General features: G+C 47.5%; 1 protein-coding gene across 5 annotated transcripts in view; it reads right to left on the minus strand.

Annotated features, from left to right (window-relative positions):
* LOC132222085 (protein HIRA) overlaps positions 1 to 20229 on the minus strand; it is a 60457-nt gene that overhangs the window by 10962 nt on the left and 29266 nt on the right. For 4 of the 5 annotated variants that reach the window (XM_059676933.1, XM_059676935.1, XM_059676936.1 and 1 more), the window contains 13 exons: positions 19386 to 19456; positions 18606 to 18711; positions 16028 to 16243; positions 14377 to 14462; positions 9079 to 9276; positions 6852 to 7013; positions 6220 to 6424; positions 5719 to 5823; positions 4167 to 4315; positions 2985 to 3146; positions 2307 to 2365; positions 1573 to 1678; positions 183 to 305 (listed from right to left, as the gene is read on the minus strand). In XM_059676933.1, the coding sequence (XP_059532916.1) occupies positions 183 to 305; positions 1573 to 1678; positions 2307 to 2365; positions 2985 to 3146; positions 4167 to 4315; positions 5719 to 5823; positions 6220 to 6424; positions 6852 to 7013; positions 9079 to 9276; positions 14377 to 14462; positions 16028 to 16243; positions 18606 to 18711; positions 19386 to 19456 (1748 nt within the window). Of the gene's footprint in view, positions 1 to 182; positions 306 to 1572; positions 1679 to 1941; positions 1979 to 2221; positions 2366 to 2984; positions 3147 to 4166; positions 4316 to 5718; positions 5824 to 6219; positions 6425 to 6851; positions 7014 to 9078; positions 9277 to 14376; positions 14463 to 16027; positions 16244 to 18605; positions 18712 to 19385; positions 19457 to 20229 lie in introns of those variants that run through there. The other variant, XM_059676937.1, reaches the window with a different exon arrangement.

A 20229-nucleotide genomic window follows, 5' to 3' on the forward strand; every position in this document is an offset into this window, starting at 1 on the left:
AGTAACAGGGCTTGCATCCAGCACCCTGAGAAATTATCTGATGTGGGCCCCAAACTCTTGGCACCTACAGTCTGCCTGTGCTGAGCAGCAGCTGAGCACAGGGGACAGCAATCAGAGAGCTGGCCTGCGTGGGACTGTACTTGCACAACCCAGTCACCTCTCCCGGCACTTGGGTTACCTACGTGGAGGCACGGCCCTGGACTATGGCTAAGGGTCCCGAGCACAGCATGGCATCCTGGGGAGGCAGGCTGCTCCTGAAGTCCGCACACTGGGCCAGGGAGTCTTGCTTGTCAGAAACCAGGTTCCTGGGGAGGTAAAGGCAAGAGCTGAGCTCAGAAAAACCAGGAGGTCCAGCAGGGTAGGCTGGCAGTGAGGCTGCCGAGGAGCAAGCACCACAGACCTGTTACCAGAACACCAGCGAAGGCTGAGGGTCATTGCATTCTCACCACAGGTCTCTCACAGACAGCTTTCATTACAAGGGGACATTCATGACAGGGAAGGTCACTGACAAGGCTCCTGGGGCCAGGAGGCCCACGTGTGAAGTGGTCTAGTCCACGTGGCCCAGCCCTTCGAAGCTTCGAGGGATGCCAGCATCCAGCCTTCATGTGCTTCCACAGCATCCGAGGCAGCCAGCTCTCTATCTTCTCCACACCCTTCACATCTCTGCGAAAACTTTCTTTACGCACTTTAAAGACAGCCAGGTGCCTTTGTAAACATGCCCAAAATACAGAGGGTCAACGTTTTCCTTCTTAAATACCCGGCTCGTTTCCATTATTACAGTAATCACATAATAATACACAACATCTTGCAATATGGAAGAGCAGGCAGCGGGGAGTTTCTTCTTCTTCTTCTTTTTTTTTTTAACTCAGGAAAGAGAACTCAGTACGGGATGAATTTGTGCCTGGCAACTCTGAACAGAAAAATGCCACAAGAACTTGGGTTTGAGGGACCGAAAGGTGCAGGCAGAAGAATTTCTGAGTGGCTGGTATACAATGCACACAGTTTACATGTTGGGGTTGAGATCTCTGATGTAGAAAGGATTTTACAAATATAAAAATGGGCTCCAAATTCCAAATGGGTGGAGGAAAGGTACAGACCACCGCATGTGCTGATGGTGCAACCTTAGTAATTTACAAAGTCGAAACGCTACTGGACTTCAAAAACTGCTATGTGCTGGCGAAGGTATTGTGAAGCTGACTCACCGATGCTGATGATGGCTAAGGAAGCCAGGCTGGAAATATATATTTGCAACCATAAGAACTTTCAAATGCCTATTCCAAACAAAGTGATCTCAGCAGACAAAGCAAAGCACCCCTGCACACGGGCTCTGAGAGCAGAGAGGCTGTGGGCCTCTAGCCTCTAATAGGGACAGTAGGGCCTATACAGGTGGGTTTGAGCTCTGTCTCCTCCAGCAGAGAGGAGACCAAGCAGTCATTGTGACCTCTACTCTAGGGCCCAACTCTCAGGAAAAGCCAAGCCAGGCAGGCCTGAGGCGCAAGTACCACATGACCTGTTACCACCTGGGACAGACACCTCCTCTGGGGCAGGGCCAGGGAAGGGTGGCTTGCTTACCATGTAGAAAGTGACGGATTAAAGCAGTAGGCCTTTCCATCGGACAGGTTCATCACTGGGATTCCATGCTGTGTAAGCAAGATCTGTGACACCGTCATATCGCTTCCTGGGGAGACACCATAAGAATGGATTCTGGGTGTGTTCTGATCAGCAAGTGCTTGCACATGCACCAAGGGGAATCTGAACATGGCACCCAGTCCCAGAAACAGGCGCCTTAACGCTGACTCAGCAACTAGGGAGTATCTTCCCTGTGAGTGCTGTTTTCACCACCACCCACAGGTTCTTTGTCACCACACAGGGAGCCAATGAAATGTGCCCCAGAGAGGGTGCATCTCCCTGCAACATAACTGTGACCCCTTGTCACACTGAGTACCTTGGGCTGAGTCAAGAGACTGGCTCTGGCTCTCTGTCTAGGGCAGTGATGGCAAACCTTTTGAGCTCGGCGTGTCAGCATTTTGGAAAACCCTAACTTAACTCTGGTGCCATGTCACATATAGAAATTTTTTGATATTTGCAACCATAGTAAAACAAAGACTTATATTTTTGATATTTATTTTATATATTTAAATGCCATTTAACAAAGAAAAGTCAACCAAAAAAAAGAGTTTGCGTGTCACCTCTGACACGCGTGTCATAGGTTCGCCATCACTGGTCTAGGCTGAGTGGAGCTTGGGACTTGAGCTTCCCTGTCCCCTCCCTCATCAGGGCACCAGGGGCAGCCCATCGCCAGTTACCTGCCAGGATAGAGTGTAGAGATTCTTCTTTTACCACAACCACCTGTCTGTGAACATCCCTAGGAGGGAGATAAGAAGCAGCTTACTCTCCAATCTGAGCAAATGCCTGAAAGTGCGCCGCGGTGCTCAGGCCCCTACTCTGTGGTCTCTGTGCACACCCTGCCCTGGCCTCCCCGAGAGGAGCTCTGGGCCACAAGAGGCTTCTGCTCCCCATGAGCCAGGTTACTTTCTCCAGGCTGTAGCAGAGGGCTCAGGCAACAGAGCTGTGGGGCTCGTCGCTAATGCCATACCCACTTTGGGAGAAGCGTGGTCACACTGTGGCAGCTGAGATCCCATTCTGATGAACCCACACATTGTGTTTTGGACCCTGGCACATTGTGTTTTGTCATGTGGTTTGCTCTTATAAAAGTGGTAGCAGGGATAGGCAGCCTGCTCCACTTCCGCTTGCATACCTGCCCCCTCCCCCCCACGTACACACACATGTGCGGTGGTCATCACAAGCAGTGTCCAACTGCTTGGGTCTCTTTGCCTGTAAAGACCCCCATGCCAGCAGGGCCCAAGGGCATGTCTGCTAGGCGGCTTCCTCCACTGCCTCCCCTGTTCCTGCAGTGAAGAGGAACCTATACAGCCCTATCCTGCCCTGCCTGGAGCCCACCTCACCCCAGGCCTGTCTCTCACCAGACAGATAACGTGGCCGCAGCAGTGAGCGCCATGACGTAGGAGCCTGTGCAATGCAACGTGGAGATTGGGGATGACAGGAGGATGGGAGGGAGGAGGCGGCGACCACAGGTGGAGAACACTGACAGCATCCTCTTTTCACAGGCGACACATACCACATCACTGAGAAGGCAGAGAGGGGATAGGTGTCATGATGATCAGGTGCTGTGGCAGAGGTAGGAGCCCCAAGGCACAGAGCCTTCCTTCTACCTGGGCCTGGGCCTGAGCCTGAGTGGGTGCAGCAGCAGGAGAGGCAGGGAGAGGGCCGGCCAGTAGGACTGGGGGAGGGCGGGACAGCAGGGCTGACAGAACTGAGATCTCTCATTAGAGACTATGTTCTCCTCCCCCACTAGGCTGCTCAAGCTTTTCGGAATTCACCCTAATGTTAACTTGTGACGGGGGGTGCTTCAGAGTACCACTGATGGTGACCCAGAAAACACACCTCCCTTGTCATATGAGGCCACACAGCGTCCACTCGACAGTCTACTGGCTACAACTAGCTGGACTAGTCCTGAAAAGGTCTCTGCCGAGAAAGGCCAGAAGTGTGGGAATGACAAAGTGTGTCTCCATAAGGGACGCCAGCTGTGTGCTCAGAAAGCCTTTCTGGCTAGGGTGGGGGTGAATACAGGGGCAGCTTCAAAGGATAGAGGCCCAGAAGTCCATTGTGAGACCCTGCGTGACTAACACTGAATTAAGGTCTCCCCTCAAAGTGCAGAATCTGAAAGGGGCGGGCTGGCAACTCAGGGGGGACAGTCAGAAATCTATCTTGACTTCCTTGGATTAAAATTTTGGATCCAGAGAAAGAACCAGCCTAAGCCAGAGCCAGGCAGAGCTCAGCCTGGGACCTGAGACTTCAGGAATCTGGCCAGACAAGGGAATCACAACGCCTGGGTGAAAATCCTGGCATGGGTGAGCCTCTAGGACTCAGTTTTCCCAGCTGTACCATGGAGGTAATGACGCCAAATTCCCTGGGTGTTGCAGGGACCGAGATGATAGCTGCACACACTCAGCCCAGACAAGACCTGCAGTCTCCATGGGAGCTAGCACTTGGGGGGCAGTGCAGCTCCTCAAAGCACCACACAACACACACGTGGTGCTTGCTTTACATGAAATGCTGGGCCAGGCGAAGACCCTCACCCTTACCAGCTACCGGCGGCAGTGAGGATCCGGCTAGTGAGTACCGTCTCCCACTCCTTCCCTTCCCGGTTACACTTCAAGCGGCTCAGCTTCACTCCCCCCACGGCTGTCACTTCATTCTCCACCTCAATGTACATGGAGGGGTCGGAGCTCACCTGAATGGAGGCAAGTAAACACAATGTTCTTTCCGTGTAGCAGAGCAGAGAACTGGTGTTCGAGCTAGAGACTCCAGAGCTTCCTAACCCTACCATCTCCTTTCACAGGGAACATGCAGAGAAGGCATGTGGCTTGTCTAAGAGCACACTGCAAGCGAGGCCCACAGCCAGCTGGACACAGCTGGTGGGGAGACGTGGCTCCTAGTTGAACGTCTTCAGAGATCACAGTGCTTGGCAATAACCGAGGAAAAGTCTAGAAAACCCGAAGTCCTCTCTAGTTCATTTCGTAGTGGGCCTCTGTCTGCTCATCTGAAACCAACCTCACGGGAGTGTCCCTAGAAGCGCATGCATATGCATGGAAGCGCTTAGTTCAGTGCCAGGCTCCACAATGGGCTCAACTTTGTTTTTGTGTATGGGGAGATGACTGACAATCCGTATGAAAAACCAGGCAGAATGGCTGAACAGTTTGCACTTGTGTAGCCACATAAGTGGGTTACCTGGGGCAGAGGGCCATATAGAAACCAAGAAGGGCTCCAAGCAGCACTCAGTGGTGAAACCCCCAGGGGAAGCTGGAGGAGTTTGGGAGAGGGGATTGTGCTCCTTGCCTCTGCTCACATCAGCAACAAGAACAAAGCATGTGGGTCCCTATTCTTAGGCTCAGAAGGACCTGTGGCAGGAAAGGGCGACACCCCATGAGGACCAGCCTGGGTTGGGGCCGTGTGCAGCCTGTGAGAAATGACCTGCATATGGAGTCTGAAAGGGTTTCCTATTGATATGCACCTGAGGAACAAAGGGCATGAAGTGACTGGGTGTGCAAAGGTCTGGCATGGGTGCTAGACTAGTGACTACAGGGCCTCTGCATATAAAGGATTATTTACTCTACAATAATATTTAAAAAACTGTGTTTTGAACAAGCACATGGTTAAAAGAGCCCTGATGCAAACTCTGTGCTGGGCCCAGGAAAATGAACAGGGCCAGTGGGCTGGTTGGGAGGGAGACCAATACCACACAGTCCGATGGGCAGAGTCTGAGGCTGCTTGGGACCAAGTGTGGAACGAAGGAGGCTTCCGGAAGGGGCTCCTGAGATAATTCTGGAAGGAGCTGGCCATTCAGAAGATGGCGGCAGGGACTTTGAGGGCAAAGCCACAGAGAAAGAAGCGTGGTGGTGGTGGGGGCAGGGGCTGAAGGGGCTCCTGGAGAACAGACTAGTAATCTTGCTAATAAGACTGGTGGTTGCCATGATCAACTACAATTTCCCTCAGAGTATGATGGAGAACCACTGGGCAACAGCCCTGTTTCTGACAATTCAGGGTTTACACTGGGGGTTGGGGAAGGACTGGAGCTGGGGAGAGAGAGAGAGAGAGAGAACATGCTTGTGAGGGAGAGGCAGGCGGCCGGCTCACCTGGAGGGTGAATGCTCTCTGGGGGCCCGGCATGGGCAGCTTCAGTGTAGGCGCTGGTACAGACAAACACACAGTGTCCTTTTCTGCGGTCAGAGCAGCTGGGGACTGCAAGAGCAGAAATGTCCCTGAGCCCCTCCCAGCACCGTCGGGCAGTGTCAGGTACAGGCGAGTCACCCAGAGATAAGGCTGGGCCAGTTCCCCAGGTATTTCCACCCACTCTGGGAGGACAGTACAGATGACTGCTCCCGTGATCCCACTTGACAGATGAGGTAGGCAACGCCAAGGAGCTGCTCAAGGACTCTGGGTAGGTCAAGAGCAGGTCTGAGGGGGAGTGTGCCTCCATGCTAATCCAGGGGAGTACATGTCTAACCAGCTGTTCCCACACTGATGAGGCACACTGTGCTGTGCAGGGCCTCCCTTCTCCCACGTGGGCACATGCAAGCTCCAGCACTGAACCCAACAAGTGGGCTGGGGAAGCTAGCACAGACCTGCTGGCCTCACCTGGACAGACAGAGACATGGGCATGAGCCGTGAGTCTTTCCGAGGTCGCCCTTTCTTCTTTTTCTCCACTGTTTCCACCTCAAGCTCCAGTTTTCGCTTGGAGAGGGAGGAGGACTTGGCCACAGGAACCTTCTCATCGCTGTCACTGCTGCTCTCCAGGAGGTCCCGGGGCCTCAACTCTTTCACAAGGTTCTGCTCTTTCAACCTGCACAAACACAGATACCCATGGCCTTTTCCATACGATTATTAACTTATAATTATCAATAAAATCCCCCAAAACTGCAACATTAAAAAAGTAGGTGAGGACTTCTGGTTTCGATTCGAACATTCACACAAACTGGGCTCCATTCACACACAGTTATTCTCAGCACATCTCCCACACTGCCCAGCTGCCATGCTGTTGCCCTCATGTCCTTGTGCAGAGCTGCTCTGTCCATCCCCATGCTCCTTCCAGCAACCTTTGCACTTGAAGCAGCTGCTCCTTTCTCCTTGAAACAGGGGCTCCCGAGTACAGAGAGACTGACGCCTGCTCCCCCAGGGAGGGCAAGCTGCTTGGTAGGAGAGAGGACGCTGCACTGCTGGCCTGAGGCTGCACTCACCTGGTCACTCTGAGCCCCACAGCCACCACCTACCTTTCTACGGCCGTCGGTGTCACACTTGTCAGGACAGGAGCACCAGGCGTGGCTTTGGACCGCTCCGTGAACCGGGAGTCAAATGCTTTCATGGGTTCAATCTTGGATGGGGTTGTTAACACAGAGGGGGATGATGCAGCAGGAGCCGAGGTAGCGTTCACGCTGGGGTGGGGAAGAAGATGGGAGAGCATGTCAAGCACAATTCGTCAGGGATTTGGGAGTCTGGGATTTACATTACCTGGAGCCAAGTGAAAAGGGCACAAATATAAAACTTCTAAAAACACAAAAATTTCGAGGTACGATGTACTACTCCTATTTTAAAAATATTTTCACATGTTAAAATTCTGGAAGTTTGCCATGGCCAGGTAGCTAGAGCGTGTCCCAATGCACCAAGGTTGTGGGTTCGATCCCCGGTCAGGGCAAACACTATAGGCAACCAATGAATGCATAAAAAAGTGGAACAACAAATCAATGTTTCTATCTCTCTAAACCAAATCAATAAATAAAAATGGTAAATATGAAAAAGTAAACATTTATAAAAAAAATTCCCCAAGTTTGGCTATCGGAGAATGCACTCACATTTGCCCCACTGCATTGTTCTGAGAGCTTCGGGGGTTAGCATGAGGCCTAGAAAGTGGTTCTTGCAACCCTTTTCTGCTCACCATACGGCCCCATCTCCACAACTTGAATTCAGCCACCCATACCACTCCAACCACCAGCTTTTCCCACTTTGACAATGGGTCCTAGGAGAAAAGCCCCATCTGGGGTCCTGAAGCCACTGTCTATTCCTGGCCTTCAACCTCCTGCCCCGGTGGCCCCTCAATGTAACAATTTCACATTCTTCACACTCTCCTCCCAGTGTCCATCCCACAGACCTTGCCTTCTCCTCCGAGAAAGGAGAGCCCGAGCATGAGCCTGCCAGCTACCCTGTGGTCCTCTGCACCCCTCACACTGGGTCTCCAAAGCACTGGGCCTCCCAATGACCAAATCCACCGGACTGAACCCGACACCAGATGCCTGGCAGATATCCTAGATAGCCTCTCCTCCTCTTCAGGGAACTCTAGGACCAACTATTGAAACATTTTGCAAATCTGGGGCTTTCTAACTGGTCAAGCTGTTCCATCTCCTCTTCCCATCTATCCTCACACTTCCCTCAGACTCGGGACACTTGATACTTGGTGATGCCTCCATGACCATGACATCAGAGCCCAGGAAGGAGGAGGCTGTAATAACACAAGACCCTGTCCCCACCGATGGACAATCACTCTAACAGTAATAGCTTAGCTGGATGGCAGCTATGTTTGGGCACCAGTGCCTCCTGGAGTGATCTGTCTAAGGTGCAAGACCAGAGCCTTCTGTGTCTCCATTCTAAGGAGAAGCCCAGGGTAAGTGATTCAGCAGCGAAGCCCAGCTTTCCCCCCTTTACTGACACTCCTCAGGGACTTGGGGTTCTGCTCTTGCTGCTGCCCCTAACCCTTCCCCTGGGTGGCCTATACGGGCCCTGGGTAGGGCATCCTCCAATAACCCAACAAGCCCTCCCCCGCTTTGGATGGCTAGCTATTTCCACACAGGAGACCCGAGGAGCCACCCCTATGCCTCTGTGTTTGCCCCTTTCTCCACCAGCTGACACACTCTCTAGGGACAAGGAGACACCAATCAACCCCATGTGGATGCCTGGGCACTCGCAGTGTGTAACCCAGGGCAGGTACTGGGTAAATGTTCACTGAGTGAATGGCTCCTGGCTCTTATTCATGCTCCTTTGGTTCTTACTGACTTCTAATTTGGTTTCCAGGTAATGGCTGGTGAAGACAAAGGCTCCTGGAGCAAACGTAATTCTGAGAGTGAAAGATGACTCTGCCCCAGCACACTAGCGCTCTGCCTGAGATGACTGGTGTGGCGATGCTACCAATAATGCAGTGGAGGCTAAGCCACCTCTAGTGCAGACCTGCCAGAAGGTGAGTTGATCCTCTGGCAGGTGACATGCCCCTGGTTGGTTCCCACCCTTAGGAGCCCAATCCTGGGACTGCTCTTCCCCCAGGATGTGGAGTCCTCACAGCCCTGTGCATCAGACTCAGCTGAATGAAGGCCTCCCTTCCGAGCAGGACCTCATCTGAAATCCAGTATCTCTTTTCTTTCTTTTTATTGAAGGGGCCATGAAGTGTCCCTGGAACTGTATCCAAACCCAAACTTTCCCCAGGGACAGGAGGAAGCCTTGGTGCCCACTCACCTGTCCTTATTGACAGAATTGCCCGCAGGCCTGGTGCCGGCTGCTGCTGCAGGTTCCGTGGAAGGCTTTGAGGTGCCAAAGGAGTTGGGGGTACTGGCGTCCAGTGGCAGCAGCTGTGGACTACTGTGAGAGGATAGCATGCTGCCTGCCAGGGAGCCTGAGAGTGGGATGCTGTTAAAGAACGCCGTGGAGAAGTCCCTATGGTCAGAAAGAACAAAGTCAGCCTCAGAAATCAGATACCACATCAAGTACTTTATACAATTCTAAGTAACTTTTTTTCTGGATCCAAAGATAATTTATTTTCAAAGAAGAAAATTTGCAAAATTACAAAACTAAAATCATTCCATACACTGTTTAACTGACTCTAAGTTGAACTGATACTTTATGTACCACTAAGAAAAAACTGTTACCAAATATAATTGTCAGATGCATCCTGATCTTAGAGGTGTTAAAATGTAAAAACATGTGTCTGAGAACTAATGAAAGACAGCGTACAGAGTGGACCTCCCTTTTCTTATAGGCTATATGCATGTACCATAATTTACCTAACCAGTCTTTACTGAGGAACAACTGGGCTGGGCTGTCTCCCAGCCTGTTCAGTAATAGACACTGCGGCAACAGGAGGCAAGATACTGCAGTGTTAAGACTGAGGGCCCTGGGCCAAACCAGCCAGGTTTCATTCCTCTGCCATGCACCAGCTCTGGGACCTTGGGTGCTTCAACCACTCTGTGCTTCAGGTTCCTATCTGCAAAACAGAAAGTGACAGGACCTTCCCCATGGGGTTGCTGTCAGGACTGAAGTTGTTAGTGTAGCAAACACTTAGAACACATAGTAGCTGCTCAAAGATGTCCACTGGTATAACGGTCATCACACCTGCTGTTTCACTTTTTACATGAGATAAATTCCTAGAGGTGGAATTCCAGCAGCCAATGAAATGTTCATTACTGATTTTTGGCAAATAGCTCTAAAGTGCCCTCCTTAGAGGTTTAAATTACAACCTGTCTATAGTGTCTATAACCCCACACCCTCACTGATGATTTTATCAAATTTCTTTTTTTAAAAATATATTTTTATTGATTTCAGAGAGAAAGGGAGAGGGAGAGAGAGATAGAAACATCAATGATGATGAGAGAGAATCATTGATCGGCTGCCTCCTGCACACCCCCTACTGGGATCGAGCCCACAACCCAGACATGTGCCCTTGACTGGAATTGAACCTGGGACCCTTCAGTCCACAGGCTGACACTCTATCCATTGAGCCAAACTGGCTAGGGCTTATCAAATTTCTTGATAGCAGATAGATGAAAAATAGTATCTTACTATAGTTTTAATTTGCAATTATTTTGATTCAATTATCTTATAAGATTGAAATTTTTTCATATAGAAACACCTGATTTCTTTTTGTGTGAAATGTTTGTTCATATTCATCTACTGTTCCACTTGGTTATTGGTCTTTATTATTGATTTTAAGGCTATAACCATATAAAATATTCCTTATATGAGCAGAAAATATTTTCCCCCAGAATATAGTGTTTTGATTCTTTATTGTGTAATTTTCTTTGCCAAAAAAATGTTATTTTTGTGTGGTATAAATTTTGTCATTTATAGAAAATACTTTTATACCTCAGAGATTATGAAAATATTCTTCTATGGACTCTTCTAAAATTTTAAACAAAAAAGTTAAACATTAAAAAAAATCTCTTAGCTGTTCAGAATTTTAAGTGAGGCAGGGCTCCAATTCTGTTTTTAGAGTATCAAATAGTCCTGACTCCCATTTATTGAGGATACTGATTCACCATGGATGCAAAATATTATCTTTATAAAATTTTCATAAATATCTGAGCCGATTTGTGGGTTTTCTATTGCATACCAATGTTCTATTTTCCACCCCCCCTCACTTGAGGATATTTTTTCCATTGCTTTTCAGAGAGAGTGGAAGGGGGAGAGGGGAGAGAGAGAAAGAGAGAGAGAGAGAGAGAGAGATATCAAGATCGACTAGTTGCCTCTCACATGTGCCTAGGCCGGGGATAGGGAGCGAACCCACAAGCCAGGTACATGCCCTTGACCAGAATTGAACTTGCAACCCTTCCATGTTTGAATCAACACTCTAACCACTGAGTGAAACTGGCCAGGGCTGTTCTATTTTTTTGTTTTGTTTGTTTTTTGTTAATCCTCATCTGAGGATATTTTTTCCATTGATTTTAAAAAAATTGATTTTAGAGTGGAAGGAAGGAGAGATAGAAACATCAATGATGAGAGAGAATCATTGATTGGCTGCCTCCTGCATGCCCCACACTAGGGGTTGAGCCCACAACCCGGGCATGTGTCCTGACCAGGAATTGAACTATGGCCTCCTGATTCATAGGTCAATGCTCAACCACTGAGCCACACTGGCCAGGCTCCATTGATTTTAAGAGAGAGTGGGAGAAAGGGAGGGGTAGAAGGGGGGAGGGGAGAGGTAGAGAGAGAGAGAGAGAGAGAGAGAGAGAGACAGACAGACATTGATTGCTTGCCTCCCACATGCATGCACCCCGACTTGGAACAGGGCTTGAACCTCCAACCCAGGTACACGACTTTGACCAGGAATCAAACTTGAGATACTTTGTTCCTCAGGCTGATGCTCTAACCACTGGGAATACTGGGCAGGGCCCAATGTTCGTTGTTTTCATGGGTCAGTACTTTAGTACTTTACTGCTTTAATTTCTGGTAGGGCTAGTCTTCCCTGATTTTTTCAAAAATATTTCAGCTATTCCTATTTCTTTTTCCACTTAAATTCAGAATCAGACTGTCTTATTCAGAAAGCTCCTGTGGTTATTTGTATTGACTCATTTTATATTTACAGACTGAGAGAAATCTGTCATCTTTATGATGTTGTCATCCTAGCTAATACATGGTATGCATTTTGTGTAATTTCTTTGAATTTCCTTTTAGGTCTCTCAGTAGGGTTTAAATTTTTTTCTCATAAATATCTACATTTCTTCTTACATTGAGGTATTGCATTTGTGAAAGTGATTTCTTCTTATCTTCTAAAAGTAGTTGGTGGTACTTGATCTCATCATGTAGGTTGTGTATAGTCGCCTTATTTTCTTCTTTTATTGTCTATGGCAGTTTTTCCAGTTGATTCTCTCATAGAGATCAAATCACATTTCCTATCCAATTTATTGTTTCTCTTGACTGAGCAAGGATCTCTAGAATGATGTTTGTTAAATTATAGTCACAAGAGTAGACATGTTAGTTCTTTAATTTAATTTGAATAAGACAGTTTATCAAGCATCCATCTATTCCTGTTTAAATGAGTTTTAAATAAGAATGATGTTGAATTAAATAAAAAAGCCTTTTAAGCATCTCTAGAAATGATATCATTTTTGGGATATATTAAAATGTAGAAGTAAATTAAGTTTTCCAAAATTTGAACTACTTTGCTTTCCTAAAAGAAACTTCACTTGGTCATAGGGCATTAACATTTTAACACATTTTAAGGTTCTGTTTGTTACTATTTATTTAGGATTCTGCATTGACATTCAGAAATGAGACTGATCAGTAATTTATTATGTTCTATCTGTAGGTTTTGATGTAAATATTGTGTTCACTTCAAAGATAAAGATTTTGTAAGCTTTCCTTCCTTTTCTATGCACTAGAATGTTCTCAATAGTATTAGAATGATCTGTTCCTTCAAAGTGTTAGAATTTCCCTTCTTAGTCTGGTGGCTTTTGGCAGATTAACTCTTCGATAGTGTCCTCTATTTCTTCTATAATAATTCATCTGTATAGATTTTCTTCAGTTTGCTAATTTTATTTTCCTCAAAAGTCATCCATTTTCAAATTTATTTGCATAGAGTTCAGCAAAGTTTTCATCCTTTTAATTTATTCTTTATTTGTAATTATTTCCCACTTATTTCTACTTTACACATTTGTGCTTTTTTTCTTTCTTGATTAGCTAAGCTGATAATTAGCTATGCTGTTACTACTTGTTTTAATATGGGTATGAGGAGGGAAAGAAGCCTTGGAAACCAAGAAAATCAGATTCTGGTGCCAGAAAATGAGCCCTCTAGCAGAAAGCTGGCTCAGGGCCAGGCAGGAAGCCATCTACTCCCTCTGCCCCCTCACAAGGTGAGGCCTGGAGGGATCTACAAAACAAAAATGCCACCACTTCCACGACCCTCACTCCCACAAGTCTTGCAGGGTCATATACTTGGTCTGACTTGGTCCTAATAAAAGGTAGGCAGCCGGTGGCATGGGGAAAAGGCTTGATCAAAGGAAAACCACTCTCTGGGAGGAGCCAGGAAACTGGTACAGGCTCCATTGGGTCAAGTCTCTGTCCTCCAGGGCCTCAGAGGTCAACCAGCACATCGTACGACTAAACGTCTCTTTAGACTTGTAAGAAGATTTGGAGCAGGCTCATGGATGAGCAGTTGCAAGGTGCAGAGGACTACAGTGTGTGGTTGCCCTGAGTAGGCTGACTGCATGAGTATAACCCAGAGTGAATCACCTTTATGGGGGGGTGGGGGGGATCTATTTCTTTCATACTGGGCTTTATCATTCTTTGAATCAACATCCATCATTTTGGGGAGAATGGCCCTTATAAAAGCAAGCCTGACAATAGATGCTAAGACACAGCAAATGGTGACTGAGTCCACTTTCCTCGCCCCTCTGCGGGGCTGGTTAAGTAAATCATGGTGCATTCACAGGCTGGGAACCTGGACAATCAGCAAGGCAATGCTTCAGAGGACTATTTATTAAAATGGATGCAAGGTCACGATATAGGAATAAGTCGGGAAAAGACTGGAGATACAGATACCAAAATATTAACATTGATTATATCTGAGAGACTGCATTAAGGGTAAAGTTTATATCCTTCTTTGGGCCTTTACTATTTTCAATAATAAATATATGTATTACGTTCACAATAAAATTTAAAAAAGAAGACTATACAAGGGAAAAAAGAAACGGAAAAAAAAATCAGTCCAACTTCTCTACCTCAAGTTTTGTCATGCCCTGGCAAGATGAAGCAGGGTTGGCTGCGTAGACACTCTGACCCTGTGAAGGTGCCCTTGGCTGCTGGCCTGTCACAGGCCCTTCCCAGCCCACCTTCAGCATAAGTTTGCATAAGGGCTCTGTGAGGGGCACTGGACTTTGAGGTTGGTGGGAAGTTGGGCCCAACTCACTCACTTCCAGATTCTATGGGTCAGATCTGCCCAAGAGCCTGTGAAGATCCTAATTATGAAAGTGCTAAGTGGTGAAAGGCGAGAGGAAGAGCTCCCAGACAAGGCCACAGAAAGCTCGGTGAATGAACGAGTACCCGGTGTCCAGCTGTGCTATGCAGAGAGGTGTGATTCTTCTCCGACCGTCTGCTGTCCGAGTCTCAACTTGTTTCTTCAAAAGATTCTGGCAAAGTAGAATGATATAAATGAATGGAAACGTTTATGTGAACCATCTCCAATTACCAAAAAATAAGGTTTCTAAGGAAATGTATTCTAAATTTGCCTTTCTGTAGTCTTCTGGTCCAACTAAACTAAGCCACTCAATCAAAGAACAAATGTTTTTATCAGGGTACATGCTCCACTTCCGGCAAGAAAGGACAGAAAGCTCCCAGCTGAACCAGCTCAGCCCCTTCCTCTTCATCACCAGTACGCAGGCCTGGCCCGGTTCCAGGGGAAAGTAAGTGGCCATTGGGGGTCAACAAGAGAACTAACAGATGAGACGCGCAGCCATGAGCCACACTTTTGTCTCTATGCTGTGGTTTGCAAACTTTCTTCCACTAAAGCTCATAACCAAGGATCACACAATGTCTGAATCACCTGTGGAGGTTCATCACCCTTCACAAACTCCTAAAGATGGTTTAAGCACCCTAAGAAATTCTAACCTTCCTGCCCCATCTCTACCTTCCACCCCTCAGGGAGAAGAAAGAGGAGCCCACAGATGTTTCTTAAGGGCAGAGACTGAAACTAACGTTCTCAGCACAGTAAATCCTCACTTAATGTCATCGACAGGTGCTTGGAAACTATGACTTAATATGGAACAACATATAAGGGAACCAATTTTACCAGAGGCTAATTGATATAAACAAGAATTAAGTTCCTATGACATATTTCTGGTCACAAAAACACCATCAAACTTCTAAGTAAAGACCCAAAATACTTTCAATATTCAATGCTGAAATATATGTGAGTTATACATACATTGAAGGAAGATTAATAAAAACAAGTACGGTGATTATTTTCCAACCCACTATTCAGTCACGGGTGGCTGGAGCCTATCTCGGCAGCTCGGGCATACCTTGGACAGTAAACCTATCATGCACATCTTTGGGATGTGGGAGGACACAGGGGGAGAACGTGCAAACTCCACACAAGACTCAATTTTTAATTTTCTCATCAAGGTTGTAATGACAAAATGATGCTATTCAAGGACTAGCAGTATATATAGTATACACAGAATTCCCTAGAAAGGCAAAATTCCTATAAGAAATGACCCCTTCAGGGCAAAAAGGCCTTTTTTTTTTTTAAAAAAAATATATTTTATTAATTTTTTACAGAGAGGAAGGGAGAGAGATAGAGAGTTAGAAACATGAATGAGAGAGAAACATCAATCAGCTGCCTCCTGCACACCTCCTACTGGGGATGTGCCCGCAACCAAGGTACATGCCCTTGACCGGAATCGAACCCGGGACCTTTCAGTCCGCAGGCCAACGCTCCATCCACTGAGCCAAAACGGTTACGGCAAAAAGGCCTTCGATAAAGGTGGATTAAGCACCGCTACTTCCTCATGCAATTGAGGGTAACGGGCTGAGGGGGCCCAAACTGGCTCATTCCTGGGTCCTACACCAGACCAAGCATACACCCACCTCCCCACCACTCATGTCTGTACCCTGTCCAGACTGCCTGTTCCCCTTGTCCTGTCCCTGGGCATGTGCTTGCTGTGTTCTCAGTGCCATCGAGCCAAGCCCTCACCTTCCTGATGTCTTCCAGACTCTCCCCATTGACGACACCAGCGACTGAGGCAGCTGAGCCCGTCTCTCTGGCCACGGCACTCTTCTGGTCCAGCCGCTGCTGCTGCTGCCTCCGCTGGTACTTGAGCATCTCAGGGTTCTCGATGACAGCTGTAGACAGCTGGGCCTCGGTCATGATAGCCAAGCTTTTCCCATAGGTGGATTGGTGAATGTGGCTCTAGAGAAAGCAAAGAAAAGTACAACAAACCAGCTGTGAGCAGCCAAGTGAACTTGAGCTAGCTCTCCTGGCTCTGGGAGCAGAAAGGGCCCTAGGCAAGGGTCCCAGAGCACTAGATGCCAGTTCTCCATTGCCTCCCATCCTATTCTGCCTGTTGCCAATTAGATGACTCTGGAGCAGTCTTGTATCTTTCCTAGATGTTTATAGTCTCCCATGTATCTATCTATACCTGGGGACAAAAGTGAATGAGTAACCCACTAGAAAAAACCTACTACATGTCTGATGCAGAACAAATGGCAAATGTTTGTTGAACTGAAGTTAAGACACTCAAATTGCTAACTTAAGGCTCTTAAATCACCCCAAGGACCCCAAACACTCTTTAGGAATCAGATACTGAAACCAGAGTCTGCTTTCATTGCTCTTATCTACAGCCATCAGCCCATGTGGTTGGAGGTTGCCATGGGGCTGCTAACAGTGTTTCTAAGAACAAGGGGAGGCCTTGCACAGCTGATCTAGGGAAATCCTCTGTCCCTGCTGTCTCGATCCTTCCGAGAGGGCCCCTCTCTCCATCTTCCCAAGTCTCACTGGTCGCATGCCAAAACAAGTCGGATGGGACCCCACAAGGGCAGGATAATGTCCACAGAAAACTGGAGTGACTGCTGCGATAAAGAACAGATTCACATAAGGATGCGCAATGACCAATGTGGAGGTCAGTAGGACATCTGCCTCACAGCAGAAGATGCTGGGTGGGGGAAGTGGCATCTTGGGACTCACTCCTGCAGGGCATGCTGTGCCTGTATGTGGCCAGGAACCTCCCTCCCTTACCACCCTGGCTCCTGTCCCCTTTCTCCTAAATCCCTCCCCTGGAATCTCGAGGCAGAATTCAGAGTTTGACCAATGTTTCTCTAGTGTTCTTCATACACAAGGTCCTTGCCTGTCATCTGGGAAATGGTAGCTAGACAGGTTATTACATAGGCTCCCACTGCGACTCTCCAAGGGGGAGGGGAGTGCACAGTGGATCCCAGGTTACCGGAGGACTGTGAAGGGTGCAAAGAAGACCTGAGGCCAAGACACTCACCCTATCATTGACAAGACACTTCCAGGGTGCCAGGCCCTATTCTAGGTGCTGTCAACAACTCAGACTCTTACCCCCAAAAGATTTACCTCATAGTGGGGCTGGGGGGTCCCCACAGTAGCTTAAGAGGAAGCTTCTATAGTAATTGAATCACTGCGGGGAGAGCTGCTCACCTACTCTGAGCTTTCACAGGGGTCCTTTCAGACAAAGGCCATTTGTAGAAACACTGGTTCTAAGTCTAGGGTAGTGAGAGCAGAGCTGTTCCTGAAGCCCTTGAGGAAGGGCCCATGGCCACACTGTCCTGGACAGAGCACAGGGAGGAGGCCTGGCCGAAATCAGTGGGCCTGGGTCAGGCTTCTGTTCTTTTTTTTTTTTTTTTTTTTTTAAATATGTTTTATTGATTTTTTACAGAGAGGAAGGGAGAGGGATAGAGAGTTAGAAATATCGATGAGAGAGAAACATCGACCAGCTGCCTCCTGCACACCCCCCACTGGGGATGTGCCCGCAACCAAGGTACATGCCCTTGACCGGAATCGAACCTGGGACCCTTCAGTCCACAGGCCGACGCTCTATCCACTGAGCCAAACCGGTCAGGGCCAGGCTTCTGTTCTTGTACCAAAAGGTCCTGTATGGTCTTGGCAAAGAGCCATACTATTTTCCGTGGCTTAGTTACCTCATTGATGAAACGAGTAAGTTCTGCCTTAAAGGGTTATATATTTTAAATAAAATATATGCAAACATATGGTCCAGAGATTGGTATGCAGTAAGTGCTGAAAAATGGTCAATATTACTATTTAGTTTCTGCTCCATGGCAACCTTGTCAGTAAAAGACAATGGGGAAAGTGAGGTGAGTGGGGACCCTTGGGAGCTCGCTCTCTCTCTCTCTCTCTCTCTCTCTCTCTCTCTGGCTTTTTCCCAGGGTGAAACCTCCCAGTGTGTGCTAATTATCAGTTCAGGAAGAGATGCCCAAAATTGTTTTATTCTTCATTCCAGAACTGATTTCTGACATGAACCAAGATTCATTTTTAAATTAATCTATTTTCTAAAGAAGACAAGGATTACAACCTATAAAAGACGAACACCCAATAATACGTTAAGAAACAAAGTACGTATTCAACAATAAAGAATAATTAAAAAAAGAAAGAAAGAAAAGAAACAATGTATCTGTGTATGTCACAAGACGAGGGTCCAATTGAAGGGGCCTCTCTGAGCTATCATGGCCATGTCTGCGGCCTCAGAGCATGTGCAGCACATAGGTCACTATCCCGCAGTATGTTATTCTCCTACCTTCTCCTCCTCGCTCAGGGGGTCTCCAAGCTCATCCTGGGAGAAATCTAGGAATGCCACAGAGCCATCCATGGAACACACCAGGATGCCCAGCCCGTTCAGAGTCCTGAAAGAGATGACCATTAGCAGCCTGGGAGCAAGCCCTGTGGTGCTCACGCATGCCTCAATGTTGGCCAAGAGGACAATAGGGCAGAGCTCTAGGTAGACACTGAGAATCTCGGATTCCCTTTTGTGGCCTTGTGGGGATGGGGATGTGGATAGGGCAGACAATAGAGTTTCAGAAGGTTCTGGCACCCTTTAGTTCTAAGCACATGCACAAAGTATCTTTCATCATGTACTTTGTAAGAATTTTATTTTTCTTTATCTTATTTTTGAAACCATTAAAAAAACACACCATGTGGGGGAGTATAAATCTAAATGAGGTCACTGAGAGGCAGACTGTGCCTCCACACCTATGTTAGTCTGGTTCATGCAAGGACAGAGTGAAGTAGAACCAAGATCACAGCATTCTCCTTTTCCTAAATACCAATTTGCTGGAGAAGGCATTTTCCAGGGCAAATCCCAACAGAGCTAAGAGCACAGCAGTACACTCTCCCAAAAGCAGGACCACGCTGCCCTTTCTTGAATCGTGTACAAACAGCACCCTGGGGTCTGCTCCAGTGTCAAACCTGGGGTGGGTCCCTGGCTACCTGACGCTAATCACATCCGGGGGGCTCGTGTTCCAATGTGTGGCTTCTCCTTTCCTAGCCTAATGTACATCATTACAGGAATCCACCTTACCAGGAAATATCCATGATGGATTTGTCAAACAGCTCATGGATGACAACCAAAGGTCGTTTAAGACACGTGAGCTGGAAAGAAAGCAGCAGCAAAGGTTAATAAAAGGAATGAAAACCATTTTTTGTTCACTCAGCTCAGTTAACATTATCAGTCCTAGAAGACTTGGTAAGAATTTCAAACAGCAACGACCAAGATCCCAAACTATAGAAACCAAAGTTTGCCGAAATATGCAAACTAGAATGCTTGCTATCTGAAGGGCTCATTGTTTTCTGGTGCGGGGAGATGACTTCATAAACAGACAACCAATGACGGAGTAGGGGTGCCTAGAAGGCCAGGACCTGAGCAGAGAAGGTCTGCCAAGCAGGGGAAGGCATGCTAGGAATGAGGCAGGAAAATAGTTCCAGAGAAAACGCAGCATATCTTCTCTGGGCCCAAGGAACTATGGTACACATTTGTACAAAGCTTGGTGTAAACGGCTACGCATGTCACACAGGCTCATTCTACACTGTGTGCGGATAGTTCAGAAACACACAAAAACAGTTTATGTTGCCCTAATCCAGACCCAAAGTTAACCACTATTACTGTTGGATGAGTTATTTTCTTCTGGTTTACAAAATAAGGCACATGGTTGTGCCTGCCTTTTCATTTAATACCTACTGAGCGTGTCATGAAGTATCCTGTAAACTTCTGTTTTAGATGACTGCAGAACATTCACACGTGCATATTCATTATCTAGTGATTCTAATGTTGGGCCCTGCACTGTCTGCATGCTCCCACAGTTACACTGAGATCCACCTGTTGACAGGTGCTGGGGCCACAGAGCGGTAGGCTGGGTAGGAACACC

The sequence above is a fragment of the Myotis daubentonii genome, chromosome 19 (assembly GCF_963259705.1).
Source record: "Myotis daubentonii chromosome 19, mMyoDau2.1, whole genome shotgun sequence".
NCBI classification, from domain to species: domain Eukaryota; kingdom Metazoa; phylum Chordata; class Mammalia; order Chiroptera; family Vespertilionidae; genus Myotis; species Myotis daubentonii.